The 14,539-nt window shown below is 45.7% G+C and overlaps 1 protein-coding gene across 2 annotated transcripts in view; it reads right to left on the bottom strand.

Annotated features, from left to right (window-relative positions):
* Positions 1 to 4,485, bottom strand: part of COL6A3 (collagen type VI alpha 3 chain) — a 66,976-nt gene extending 62,491 nt beyond the window's left edge. For both annotated transcript variants that reach the window (XM_028105294.2, XM_088021476.1), the window contains exons 1-2: positions 4,395 to 4,485; positions 2,247 to 2,864 (exon numbers count right to left, since the gene is read on the bottom strand). In XM_028105294.2, the coding sequence (XP_027961095.2) occupies positions 2,247 to 2,864; positions 4,395 to 4,485 (709 nt within the window). The remainder of the gene's footprint in view (positions 1 to 2,246; positions 2,865 to 4,394) is intronic.
* Between the last annotated feature and the right edge of the window lie 10,054 nt (positions 4,486 to 14,539).

The following is a 14,539-nucleotide window of genomic DNA, read 5'->3' as shown; positions in this document are numbered from 1 at the left end:
CAGTGGGGACCATTAACATTTCATACACATACAGGTAATGGGAAGAAATGGCCCTAACTTACTAGCAATCTCTCTACTGTCCTCTGACTACCTTTCCCAAAAACTGTAAGCAGAGAATGACTATTATTTTACTTTTGGCTGTGGAACATGCAATGGGCTGTGATACTGGAGGAATTGCAGAGTGAAGTTAATCAGAAAAGACAACATAAACAGATTAATATTCCACCCTGGAGCTGCTAGTGGCTTGGACACTAGAAGACAGAGATGCTTCCTTGGCATAAAAACAAAGGTTTTATCATCTGTGTGGAAACAGACTATATCGACAGGCTCCTTGTTCATTGGTAGAATGGTTAAACATAAAGGCAAACTCATCCCCTCTTTTTCCTGAGTCGGCCAAACTGGCACTCGAGAAAAGATGTCCCGTTTCTCTACTGATCCCTTCACTGTATGGACAGTGGATTAGTTCTTATCCCTCCATTCAGAAATGTGATTGTTGGTGAATTACTGACACTGAGAATATTGTAGAGACTGGGATAGGTCATCATAAATACCCTCGTGTCATTTCCTTGTGGCCCAGAGTTTTTGGTTTGGGATGCTCTGGGGGGTCCCAGCTCCTTCTATAATCTGGCAGGATTGACACATCCATCAAAAAACATAAATGAGGCATGTCACGCATAGCAGAGGACGCCTTCCGGCGTTAAATGTAAATGATCGAGGCGCTTACTCACTCCTCTGTCAGAGATAAGACCTGCTGGCAGGGGTGTTAGCCTTCCCACCCCTGTCACAGCTGAGATCATGGGTGACCACTGGGGAGACCACTCTCTGAAACAACTTGGGGTTGGTTAGTTCTGGAACCTTCTCTCCTCCAAGCTCTGTCCAAGATGGCCGGTTCCTTCTCCTGACAACTAGTCAACTTCTTCCCCAGCCTTTGCTTTCTGAATCTGTTATGGGAACCCGACATCCATACTGTGTCCCTACAACTCCCCTATTATCCTGACCACAATCCAGAAAGCTCTACCTTTCTCCAGACTCCTTATGCCCCTCCTGTCTTTCCACCAGGCCCTCCCACGTGGCCCTTTAGATTGGTCAATTTATGCCTCAAAATCTCAACTCCTCCTTCTCCCTGCTCCACCCCATGTGTTGAATTAACAAGAGATGGACTCTCCACTGGCCACCCGGCCTCCTGCCTCCTATCTCTGAGCCCCTGCATGGCAACAACTTTGGAAAGCTTAGGAGAAGCCACGGTCATGGATCTTGCTCCTGTGGTCACTTCCTGGGTGCAGTGTGGAGCCTGCCTGCCCAGGCTGCTCCCCACTCCCTCCTCCTTCGAAGAATCATCCACCTCCTCCTCCTCCTTAGGGCAGCTATGTGCCCTACAGGGATCGTCGACCTTCCTAAGGGATTCCTTTCCATCACGCTCAGCCTGGGTCCACACTGCACACCCTGTGTTCATCTCTGGAGACTTTAACATCTCTGTGGCTAACCCTCCTGAGCGCCAGCCTCCCAGGTCTCCAGCTGCCCCCTCCCCAGCAGCCCTCTGTCCACTGCACCCTAGGCACATGAAGGCCACGTGGGCCTGTGAGCGTCACTGGACACTAACGACTGCATGCCCACGGTCTGCCCTCGGTCTCCCTCTGCACACAGTGGTGGCATTCGCCGGGTCACACGCCTGGCTGCCTCTAGGGCTCCTCCCCCTCCTGCTCCACCCCGCTGTCCCCGTCTTCCCCCCTCCTCCCCAAGGCAGGACCCCGCGTGGGCTGTTGCAGGAACTGACTCACTACCGTTCTGGGTTTCCTTCCCGAGAAGATCCTCTTGCCTCTCTATCACTCTCTCTTTGTGAGCTCCACATGCCCTTCCAGCAGGGAGCCTTCTTTCCAGGAAATGGGCTCTCTGTTCAGGTAACAGGTGCGAGGGCTCTTTGCTAGACGCCTGCCTCGCTACGTGGAGGCTTCCTTTGCTAGGGATCGTAGAAGTACCTCGTGGGGGGTCATAATAGCAGATGGGGGTATTTTTAGAGTTCAAATTTAAGCGTTCGAAAAAACCCCCTCTTGGAGGTAGGTGAGAGCTCTATTTCAGAAGGAGCTCCAGGGCACGGTCAAACCTTTGTTTTTAGACCCGTGAACAGCCATCTCTTCCCGCTTGCACCCGCCCGCGGCTAGCTACAGTGTTGCTCGTACACCAGCGGTGGCCAAGCTTATCACCAAAGAACAGCGAGGCGGGCAGCAGCTTGGCCATGTTGCCATTACCTGTGATGTCTTTAAGGGTGTCTGTGCCTCCAGCCCCTTCTGGAGCCACGGATGACTGCACACAGGACACTAAGTTTCCTACTATGTCATGAAGTGAGGTAAAATTCTCTAGGTTGAAAACATGCATATTGAGCGGTTCGCTTGCTATTTCTTTTAACGCTCCTTCATCTGCATCCTCAACTCCAATTGCAAACACGTTAACATCAGCAGACTTAAGTTCCGCTGAAGGCAGAGCAAGGCCGTCGTCCGAGTGTCCATCAGTTAACACTACGATAACCTGAGGGACTCCATCACTGGCCCGGCTTCCAGCAGCCTCAGTGAGGTGGTTCTGCATTACGTATTCTAATCCTTTTCCGGTCTCATTGCTTCCCCCAATATAGGACATGTTGGAAATGTGGGAGAGGACTTCTTGCTTAGTACGGTACGTATTTAACAGGAACTCGGTATGTGGGTTGCCGTTGAACTGGACCAGAGCAAAACGGAAATCACTGTCTCCCACAGCTAAAGATTCTATAACATCATACAGAAACTCTCGAACAAGTTGGAAATGTTCCTTTCCAATGCTCCAAGAGGAATCCACTAGAAATATTATATCGGCAGCAGCACCACTTTTGACATCTTTAAAAAAAGACATTGGTTTAGATTTTTCTCCTGTTCAGGCAATGACTTCCTATCGGCACAAAACCTTCCTTCCTACGCTGTCTGGGCTTGAACCAGGCTGTCACTTGAGGGAGCCGTGCCTCACTCACGCTACGGGCAGGGAGGCTGACTTACCTGAGCTGCGGGAACCTGAGCTCGAGGACTCGACGGCTGCATATGGCCCAAGTTTCATATGCCATGAACCCCATACGTGAGCCAGTGGCAGGCTCCAGAATGGAGGGGGAGCTTTCCCTGGAGTGTCTTTTAACTCAGGCGTGATTCTCTGTGACAGTTTGAGCCCCAAGACCCACCTGATGAGACCAGAAGGCTATCCCATCAGAGATCACCAACCAGCATTTTATGAGTTCATCCTTCAGTCTGGGCTCTGAGACTGGGCCTTGAGAAGAAGGAACCGCAAAAACTTCTACCACTTTACATCAACTAGCCTCCACCGCTTTGGGTAATTTGCGAGAAAAATAAATGTAGTAAAGAGGTCTTCCTTAAGGGAAGACTGATGTAACTGTAGTGAAAGGCAGTGTCTCATTTTTCTGTCTTCTTAGCATGAAGAAGGTACTCTAACTAATTACTATATATAGAAATACTATATATTTCTCAGGTCCAGAAAAGCCTTTGCAGATGTTATTTATCTTTTTCAAAGATGAATCCAGTCCTCTCTCGAAAGTGGAAGCGGGGGCTCAGGGTGCCAGGCTATGGGGGCCGAGTGCCCTTCTGCACTGTGAGCCAGGCTGGCCGCACACAGCTGGCTCCTGGACTCTACTTACCTCAGGCTGCCCGGATGCCCCAAGTAATGCCCCCCTTTCCGTGAGGTGGAGCTCAGCTCCCTGCCATCTAAGGACCCGAGAGCCCCGTGGGGGGATCCTTGCCCGAGGCCCAACTCTCCAGGCAAAGGAGAAGAGGACCCAAGGCCATCCCTCTGAGCTCATAATGCATGAAGCATTTCTCAGTTTTCTCAAACTCTGCAAGTAAATTCTTGAGAGGGTTAATTCACATCTATTTTTTAAAAACAGTTTTGAGAAACTAATTTTTTTTAAGATGGGGTGATTCTAGATGAAAATGTCTTTTTGTGCCCAGAGTTATAGAGGGAGGGTGATCTATGTGCTCCATTTTCAAGAAAAATGTTTATTCTCAATATTTGTCTTGTCCTGGTTTTATATGCTATGAGATCAAACCAGTGCCAGAAATGTGGAAAAGCCCTTCATTGGGTAAAATATTTGTGAAACAAACTTTCTGCTCATACCCAGTGTAAAAACAAACCACCTGCAAACCAACTTCAAGATATCAAACCCAAGTTATAGTAAAAATGAGCCGTCTCTCCCTGGATACAGAGCATCTGGAAAAGCCTGTATGCTGAATGAACATCCTGTAACAAAGGGCTTCACCATCCTTTCGAAGTATGTCTAAGTTCTATCTCAAGCTCATGAGGTCTAAGATCTACGATCAGAGAACATATTCCTCTGAATAAAAGTAAGAAGTGTTTCTGGATCTTACCTGCTTGCTGCTGTTGGGCACGAGTAAGAGAAAAGCCTGAGAGAAAAAGACAAAACATGGCCACCAAGGGCAAATGTCGATGTTTCCTCATTTTGAATGTGTCTAAGCACCAAGTGGGAACCTGAACGAGAAAATAGGGCAAAGTAAAATGATCAGTTTTGACAGATTACAAACTATACATCAAGGACTTATCCCTTTTATGAAATGTAGTTTTGACTAAACAATACATGAGAATCTTTGAATCTAGTGATTATATACCTTTGGCCGTAGCTTAAAAGGGACGGGGCGGGGGGGGTGGGGGTGGCAATTAAACCTTGCTTCCTCTCAGATTGAGGCAGGCAGCAAGTCACCAAACAAATGGCAGAAGGAGTCAAGAGTAAAGGTGTTTGTGGACACAAACAGTAGCAGGTCTGTGACACCCAGCTTAATTGTGTAGATGAGGTTTGAAAGAATCCCATAGGAAATCTTCAGTTTATGGAGAAAATGGGCTTTGCCCAAATTAGAGTGGGTGCAAACACAACCATGGCCTCCGGACCACTTCAAATCTTGCCCTTACTCTCTATTTTGCACTCTTTTCCCAACAAAAACCTGCTGTATGCCAACTACCAATCTCAGAATGGAACACGTCCAAGGACATTGAATTGGCAAGCCTATGAAGCCAGACCTGAGGGTTGACCGTGTTGCTACGTGATCTCCCATAGCCATGTACCAGCTGGTGGCTGCACGTGTGACTTCCAACCAGCCAAGCTCATGCTCAGATGGGCTTGGTAGTCTGTGTCACCAGACCTTTGCCCTACAAACAACACCCTCCCCTTACCCCAAATCAGAAAGCACCCCTACTCTATCAAAATTCCAATGGCATTTTTTTCATAGAAATAGGGGGGAAAATCCTAAAATCATATGGAAGTTTAAAAGACCCAGAAGAGCCACAGCGATCTTGAGAAAGAAAAACATAGCTGGAGGTGTCACATTTCCTGGTTTCAAAACATATTACAAAGCTACAGTCATCAAAACAAGATAGCACTAGAATAAAGACAGACATATGGACCAATGGAAGGACACAGAGATCCCAGAAATAACTCTCACCTCATGTATATGGTCAAATGATCTTTCATAAGAGGGCCAAGGCTGCACAATAAGGAAAGGGCAGTCGTCAACAAATGATGCAAGGAAAACTGCATATCCACATGCAAAAGAACAAAATTAGACACTTACCTTACAACATTTACAAAAACTAACTCAAAATAGATTAAAGATCTAAATGTAAGACCTGAGACTCTAAAATTCCTAGAAGAAAACATAAAGGTCTTCATAACATTGGATTTGGCAAGGATTTCTTTGATACGACACCAAAAGCAAATGGGACTTGACCAAACAAAAATTTCTTGTAGCGAAGGAAACCATCAATAGAGTGAAAGGCAACTTACAGAAAGGGAGAAAACATTCACAAACCATGGATCTGACGAATGGTTCAAATCCGGAATGTATAAAGAACTCCCACAACTCAACAACAGCAACAACAGCAAATAATCCAACTTAAAAATGGAAAAAGAGCTTGAATAGATATTGCTCCAAAGAAGATACACCAATGGCTATTAAACACATGAAAAGATGCACAACATCACCCGACCTCATCATCAGAGAAATGCAAATCAAAACCACAATGAGATATCACCTCACACCCATCAGAATGACTACTATCAAAAAAATATTAAACAACTATTATCAGTGAGGATGCAGGAAAATTAGAACCTTGGTGCCCTGTTGGTGGGAATATAAAACGGTGCAGCCTCTATATAAAACTCTAGGGAGGGTCCTCAAAAACTTAAAAATAGAATTACCATATAACCCAGCAATGCCACTTCTGGGCATACATCCAAAATAACTGAAACAGGATTGCAAAGAAATATCCGCACCCCCAAATTTATTGCAGCATTAGTCACAACAGCCAAGAAGTAGAAACAACATAAATGCCCATCGATGGACGAACAGGTAAAAATAAATGTGGGAGGCACATAGAGCGGAGTACTACTCAGCCTTAAAAAAGAAGGGAATCCTATCGTATGTGACGTTGTGGACGAACCTTGCGGACACCGTGAGAAGGGAAATGAGCCTTTTACAAAAAGACACATACTGCAAGGTTCCACTTAGAGGAGGTATCTGAAGTAGTCCAACTGCTAGAAACAGAAAATAGAACGGTGGTCGCCAGAGGGCGGGGGAGGGGGAGGGGGAGATGCTCAACAAACGAAGAGTTCCAGTTTTGCAAGATGAGAAAATTCTAGAAATTCACTGCACAGCAAGGTGCATACAGTTAACATTACTGCACTGTTCACTTAAAAATGGTCAGGATGGAGGGCGCCTGGGTGGCTCAGTGGGTTAAGCATCTGACTCTTGCTTTCAGTTTGGATCATGATCTCACGGTCATGAGATTGGGCCTCGCGTCAGGATCCACAGGGCAGTCTGGGATTCTCTCTCCCTCACCTCCCCCCACAACACTCTCTCTCTCTAAAAAATAGATAAATACTTTTAAAGATATGGCTAAGATGGTAAATTTCATGTCATGTTTGTTTTACCACAATTTTTTAAAAAGGACAGGAAAAATCACCTGTTTTCAAAAGTAAGGGTAACAATGTACCCCTTAAATGTAACCATCGATTTAACAGGTATAATATAAACCTTTTTGAGGTGTGATCATGGCGAAGAGCTAAAATGGGAACAAAATACAAGTAAACATTTTCTTAAAGCATGTGTCCGTGCCCCTGGAAAGAAACAGCACAATGTTTGTCCTTGCCCATAAATAATACCTGGAAAGGAAGAAGAAAAGACGTATTGGGCAGCAAAATATTAAGTTTTGGGAACAAGACTTGAGTCTTATGAAAGCAAAAGAGAATCTGATGTAATATTGAGACCTGGTGCAAAAATTATTTCTGCCCTCAGTACCACCTGAGCTCTGAAATCGGCTCCACGGAAGGCCTAAGCTTTTGCACCTGTTGACCTTACCAGCTAGACCTTCCCCTCGCCCTAGGCACTCCATGGGCCCAGTGATTCTGCTCACAGCTGTCCACCGTACAATGCAGGAACTCCATCTTCCCCACATTGCTAATGAAGTCAGGGTTAAGGATGGTCTGATATCGTCAGTGTTGTCATAGAGATCAACACAAGTCATGACAGCAGAGGAAAGTCTGTCCGACTATCTAGTGAGGTGGCCTTGGTGGGAGACCAGTGTTCGGTTGGACTACTCAGCAAGACAGCATTGAGGGCCAAGGAGAACCAAGAGGCAGCCCCTATGAGGCTGCTACCTAAGGACACGGGTACAGTGAACACAAAGAAAACCTAAGCTCAGGCCCATGGTTTTGCTCACCAGGGGTCAGGCCCAGAGGGAGAAGCTGGGATTCAGATCTCATGGCCCAGCTCTGAGGAACAGCGAGACACAGAGTGTGGGCCCTCCGCCCAGTCGGCCAAAATTTGGTGGACTAGACAGAGAAAGGTAAAACCATAAACAAGAGAGTGGATTCCAAGATCCACTGCACCTTTGGATTTCCAAGGAAAGTCAACAAAGTCTCATCCAGGCTAAGACAAATCTACCCTGCGATTCCAATTCTGAGAGCTTGGAAAGAGAACCACCTGTCAATACAACTTTCTCCTGGAAATGTATCAACACCACAAAGAAAAGGTTGTTCTCATGATGATCAGGAGGCCAGTCAACAAGAGGACATCCTTCTTTCTTACAGTAAGACGACAGCTGGTGGTCGTAAGGGCAGTATTTCAAAGGCACAGCCCAATCATCTTGACTTGAAATGGTGAACACGCATTAGATACGGATCAATACGATAGAAAGGGGCAGCCCCCAATGCTCGGTGCTTTGCTGCCACAGCGCCTGCAAGTCCTAGTTGAGTCCTGGCTGGTGCTCGGGGCACTCCCTACAGGCACCACTTAGCTGGTTGGTCTGCTTTCTCTACTGAGGATGACCTTCCAACCAGCCCCACGATTGCCCCCTTCACTCCCTAGAAATCCCTCAAGCCAATGCTCCACCCTGGGAATCTTCCAGATCTTTCCATCCAGCCGTACCTCCCTTCCCCCACACACTGTTAAACCTATTCCCGAATTTTTCTTCTGGGGAAAATAAAAAAGTAAATGCAAGGTCTATAATTTGTGTGTGTGTGTGTGTGTGTGTGTGTGTGTGTGTGTTCTCAATGAGGATATACACTTCTTTTAGAGGCGGGAAGAGGGGCAGAGGGAAAAGGAGAGAGAATCTCAAGCAGACTCTACACCCAGCATGGAGCCCAACACAGGGCTCAATCTCATGACCCAGAGATCATGACCCGAGCCAATATCAAGAGCCTCTTAACCAACTAAGCCACTCAGACACCCTTAGGATATACACTTTAGAACAATGTAAAAGGACATTGTACATGTGCTATTATTGATTCTTTCTATTAAAATTAAACACTGGATTTTTCTATCACCAATAAGCATCCTACTAGAAAACTGTTTTATGGGAAAATTGTCCATGTTATTTGAATTCTACTGGATTCTTTCCAGCCCTTTCTAAAACAACCTGTAATATTGTAATTGGTCAAAACCTTTTTTAAATATGGGACCCACAAATTTCAAAGGATTTGTCGAACTCCCACAAACGTGTGCACACCTGTATCTGTGTATACGGGGTTTTCTGGGGATAGGGTCCATGTTTGCATGTGATTCTAAAAGCATCTCGTCTACCTCCCCACTAAAGTTTAAGCACCATATACCACCGCTTCAATGGAAAATTTTAATGTGAATCTTTCAGGGAGTCCAGCTACTTTTTTTAAGTATTTGATCCACGCACAAGATGCAAGATTCTAAGTAGTGCTTTTGTTTAAGAATAAGAACAAGAGAATATCATAGGACGTCATCAGAAATCACTGGACTGTGCAATCCATGTGGAGAAAAGATCTGCTTACCCACTGTTGGGTGTGGGACGGCAGGGCCCCAGGCCCCTGCAGGCAGCTTTCACAAATGGGGTGCACTGTGTTCAGCAGCTTACTAACGGCTTTGTAACTGTCCCTGCATCCCACACGGCATCACATCTGACTTCTGAGAATCCGCGAATCCTCTCCAATATTAAACACTGAGTAGGCTCTCTATTGAGAAACTCCAAAATAATTTTCTCCTCTTTGATGAAGCTCAAAAAAAAATCTAAACTGTAATGAGATGAAATCTCTAACACCTTCCTGAGGCATTACTTACTTCAACCCTTCTCTAAGGAAAATGAATCTTAAATCGGTTGAAAATGACATGTAAAAACTTTTATTTCTGAGATATTCGTCTTTAGAAGAGTAACCCCATAAATGAAGTGCTGCCCATTGAGACACAAAATAACGAAATGAGGGTACAGTGCACAGGAATTATCTCTTCTAAAATCTACCCAGATATTAGGGGAAAAGGAAGGGAGGGGAGGGGAAGCCTGGAGGGGAGGGGAGGGGAGGGGAGGGGAGGGGAGAGGAGGGCAGGGCAGGGCAGGGGAGGGGAGGGGAGGGGAGGGGACCAAGGACAGAGGGGGGGGAAAGCTCTTCCCGTTCTGGAGACCATGCTTGTGTTATCCAAGCCCCACTCATGACTGATGAGCTCACGTGGTTTGGCTGAGCTGAATTCCCAGGTGGGAAAACTGCCTTCGGTCCCACACACTTTTCTTGCCATCATGCTTAGGAGCCAGTCATGTGGCCCAAGTGTTCCTAGCCCAGCTGCTGGATATTTGTTAATGTTTCTGTTTGCAATTAAGTCTATTCTATTTATCATGTCACAGAGTCCCAATTTTTAAAACTGAAGTTTTTGAAAGATGTCAAACATCATCTTCCCAAATGATCACCAGCCTTGCTCATTTTAATGAGGGAGGACACAGACACTCCCTCATTACCCTCCCCCCACCCCTCCCCACCACCCCAGGAAATAGAGACAAGAGAGCACAAGTAGAATTTACCGGCACTTCTATCTCACCCATGGGATTTCATGCCCTCCGCCCAACAAACCAATGGCTGCTTCCCCCCCGCCCCCATTTTATATATAGCTGAGAAACTGAAACCAGGGCAGGTAAGGCCACATGCATAAAACAAGATAGAACCAGAATCCTAACCAAAGTCTGCGTTTGCAAAGCCCATGGGAAGAGCCCCAGGAAACCCTGAGAGATGGTGCCAGGTCTGGCCCGGATCCCGAGGAAACTCCCCATCTCTTCTGGGGAAAAAATAGACTTCTCTGGGGACAGATTCCGTGTCAATAGGATCCATTTGTCTGCTGCTCTTCTTTTAAATATGAAAGCAAAGTCAGAAGTGGCTGCTAGAGGCCCTAGGGTTGGGTGTGGTGAGGTGCTTCTTTGTGTGATAGATTCTGGGTCCAGAAGTCAACAGATCCAATCATAGAACTTCATTAAATTCTCATTCTTATCTTTCTATGTGGCATTAGTAATTCCTTTCTTCACTCTGCCTCGTTCTGAAAAGGGCTTGAGGTGCCTTTTTCCTTTTTGTAGCTGCCCATCTGAAGCTCACAAAGACATCTCTCATTCCAAAGATGGCTTTCCATGGACCTCCGACTCGCCATCCTACTGGGTTGAATTCCAAAGACTTCCCCAAGCTATTCTGCAATTCCACGAAATTAGTTTTCATAAAGTCTATTCAAAAGCTTTTTCATTTTCCATGTCTGGAAATCTTTTTTAAGAAAGAGACACACACAGGCACACAAGGAAATCATTTTGAAACAAAGGCTTAAATATATCCAGAGGCCCCATTTTGAGAGCATTTATTTGCTCTTCTGCAAGCACTGCTTTTTTTAAAATCAGGCTGGTCCTCCTATCAAGTTCTAGGACTTCTGTTAACTCCTGATGTCCCGTTTAAAGCAGGAGCGACAGAAATCCTTGAAGACCAGGCGGGTGAGTGGGCTATCTGCTGCGAGACCGGGAGTCACACCTCAGGAAACCCCAGGGGCCCCAAGCTGGCAGCCCACCCTACTTCTCCCTCCTTCTCTCACTCCCCTTCCCTTCTGGCCAGAATCCTGGGAAAGGAGTCCCCATTCTCACCCCCAAGGGAGGAAGCGAAAAAAGGATTTATTAGGTCCTCGGTTAGGGAGGGAAGAGGGTGGAATTTACTATATTCCTGCCATTTGAAAGAGCGTTGGGGGAATCCTCAAAAGCAAATGCTTTGGAACATTCCAGAGAAGACCCCCACCTAAATCGGAAGGTGGTCTTTTAACTGTTTATTTTACAACTTGAACCTCATCTTTCCATTTTATGAAAATGCACAAGGGAAAAGAATATCAGCCACACACACACATCTGTAAACCATTATCTGTTTGACCCAAGCTCTGAACGTGTTTCCTGTGATATTGAAACTTTAACTCTTCTGATGATGTATGTTCACTTAGCCTGTAACCCACAGTGTCCTTTGTAGACACTCAGTAGCCAACTCAAGATCTTTCATCTTTGGTAAAATCGAGTAAAACAATACCCATTCAGCAGCTCATGTATTTAAACAGAGCAAATCTGGAAGAGAAGATTATTTAAAATAGACTTTTTTTTTAATTAACTTGAAACATCTAATATAATATTACCAACACCTGATTTAGTGTAACAGCCTGGAAAAATTCTACTTCCTTACTTCTGCATCATCAATGGTCAGTTAATCTCCCCAGGCTCACTTATTTTATGTGCAAAATAAGGCTAATGGCTGATGCTCTCACTGGTGGGGTTCTGCTAAGATTTCCTTCCATCTGTTTCCCTGGGCCTGACCAGGGATGGGTCTCCTGCTGCCCCCACGAGAGACAGAGAGCTCCCCGGGGGCACATCGGGCAATCTGTGAGCCTCAGCTGAGCTGGCTCTAACTCTGGGTGCTGGCCCGGGTCTGCTGAATCAACTGATGAAGATTCCAGAAGAGAAAAACCAGTTTCCTGGAATGGCTTCCCTGGAGACCTGAGTCATCTCCAGCTGCTGTTCAATTTTTAATTTTCAAATTAAATTGGCCCATGAGCTCTTTCTTCCAGTGGCCAATGCTCAATGCTCTGGGTCCATGAAAACTAAATGTATGGCGCACACCAGAGAAATCTTACAGAGCTAGTTCGCACCATGCGTTCCCCTGGCCGGTCCTAGCTCGTGAATGTTTCTCGGTATTTTGTGAGTCTTAGAATTCAGGAAGGAGAACAGCAGGATCATGCTCTGCTAGATGCAGCCAGACCCCTACAAAAGACTAACCATTTGCCTTTGGGAAAGGGTTTGGCAGAACTTTTCCTGTTTGTCTTATTTTTCTCCTCTTTCCGATTTTTTTTTTTTAAACAATTACCTCTCTGCTAAGGAAACTTACACACAACTCCACAGAAGACTGGCCAATGGAAAGAAGTGCCTTTCTTCACAGGATACCCTAAAATATTCTCTAACAACTTTTCCTCCTTTGATATTCCTGGTCCCGGGTTCTCTGCTTACGACGGGCTCACATTAATAAGGGTAGGAGCGCCCAGAAATGCTGACTTGGCTTTTCTACTAGCACTGTGACCTCAGACAGGTCATTCACCTCTCTGTGCTCCATTCTCTCGTCTGAAATGTCAAGGGTGTGGAGAAGGCATCCACCCAGGTAGTAATTTTTTGATATTTAAAATAGCCAAATGGAAATGGCATATTTGCCAAGCATAAGGTGGGGTCTATGTCTCAGTCATTCCGGAACCCTCCCTCAATCCCAAAGCTCCCGGGCCCATGGAGCAGAGCAGGACTCATCGAGCTTGAACGAATATGAGAACACATGGAGCGCGTAGAGGGTTACGTACCTTCTCTCTGGGCTAGAACTCTGTCCTTTAGGACCCTGGCAGCGGGTCGCTCAGGCTAACAATCTCAGTCAACGATAAATCTGAACAAAGATTTAAAATGGGACGTTCGTAATGATAGTCTGTGTGAATTTTTTTAAAACATGTTCAGGTAAGTTGCCTCTCAGGAGAAAGTAGCAAAGGGCTGGTAATGCAAAGTTTGGGAGTTATTGGATCAGTTCACCTTCACATTATTCCTGCCAGTTTTAAAGTTCAAAAATCCTACGTGGAGACAGGATGACCTGAACATGCAAATTCACTTTGGTTCTGAAACAACTTACTGTTAATTTAAACTTTTCTTAGGGGATGTGGGCAAAATGTTTCTTTCATAAGTTCTTATTTGGCTCGTGTCCTTGCAATGAAATTATTTGAGAGTGCAAAATGCCTCGTTTCAAGGCATAATTTCACCTCGGTACCTGAGCACAGAAAAAATAAAATTCTAAATTTATATCCACTTCAGATATTACAGTCACATTTTAAAATATGTGCTTAAACAGTCTAACGTTACCCATGAGCCCTGCTGAGATGTCTATCAACCTACTCCCTGCAAACCCAGAAACCACACCCTGAAGGACCCCCACCACTTGGGGATTTTTCCGGAGCTCGGAGGGATACACACACCGCCCTCTAGCGGACAGAAAACCAGCCTGCGCTTTCAGGATAGGCTACACCGGGATGAATGTGCTAACTCGAACTTTCATCTCCCTCCCAGAATAGACCTATGAGACCAGAAGGCGTTCAAAATTATGCTTTCAAAAATCAACATAATGTGGAGAGCCCCCTTTTGTAAATCAGGACCCTGTGTGTTATGAGTGGGGTGGGTGGGCGTCACCCGTGCTTTAGAAGGAGCAAGCAGCATCTTTTCCTTAAAGTGGAGGATATAACCTTCCAGAATTTTTACACTGCAAAGACAGACACCGTATCTGGAAATGCAGGGAGCGAAGAGAAGTGTCCTTGTCTAGTTCCAAGCTGTCTGAGTTAGCAGGAACTTTTTAAAGCTTCCCTGCTTTAAAATTTGAATTATGTCAGGCTTCCATTTCCTCAGCTAGAGCTACTAACAAGATTTTTTTAAATGTCAGGTCCCTCCTGAAACGTCAGCTCTTGGTGCCACAGTGGAGTGGTTCTTACTGCGTGCTTTCCACGGCGAAGACACCATGAGAGCCCAGGGCTCGCCGTGGAAAGGCTGCCTGGTACACAATGTCCCACTGAGACGGGGAAGCCGCCTGTGATTCCTCTCCAAGACATAACAGATCCTCTCGGGTTCCTCCAAACAGAACAGTGACAAAAACGAATTGTCAAATAAAACTTCTGGCTGAGGTCATTAGCAT

This window comes from Eumetopias jubatus, unplaced genomic scaffold, assembly GCF_037043125.1.
Source record: "Eumetopias jubatus isolate StellerSeaLion01/CBP00866 unplaced genomic scaffold, mEumJub1_p1.0 scaffold_3, whole genome shotgun sequence".
Lineage (NCBI taxonomy): Eukaryota > Metazoa > Chordata > Mammalia > Carnivora > Otariidae > Eumetopias > Eumetopias jubatus.
Note: the sequence above shows the minus strand (reverse complement) of the source record. Positions and strands in the feature narration are given on the sequence as shown.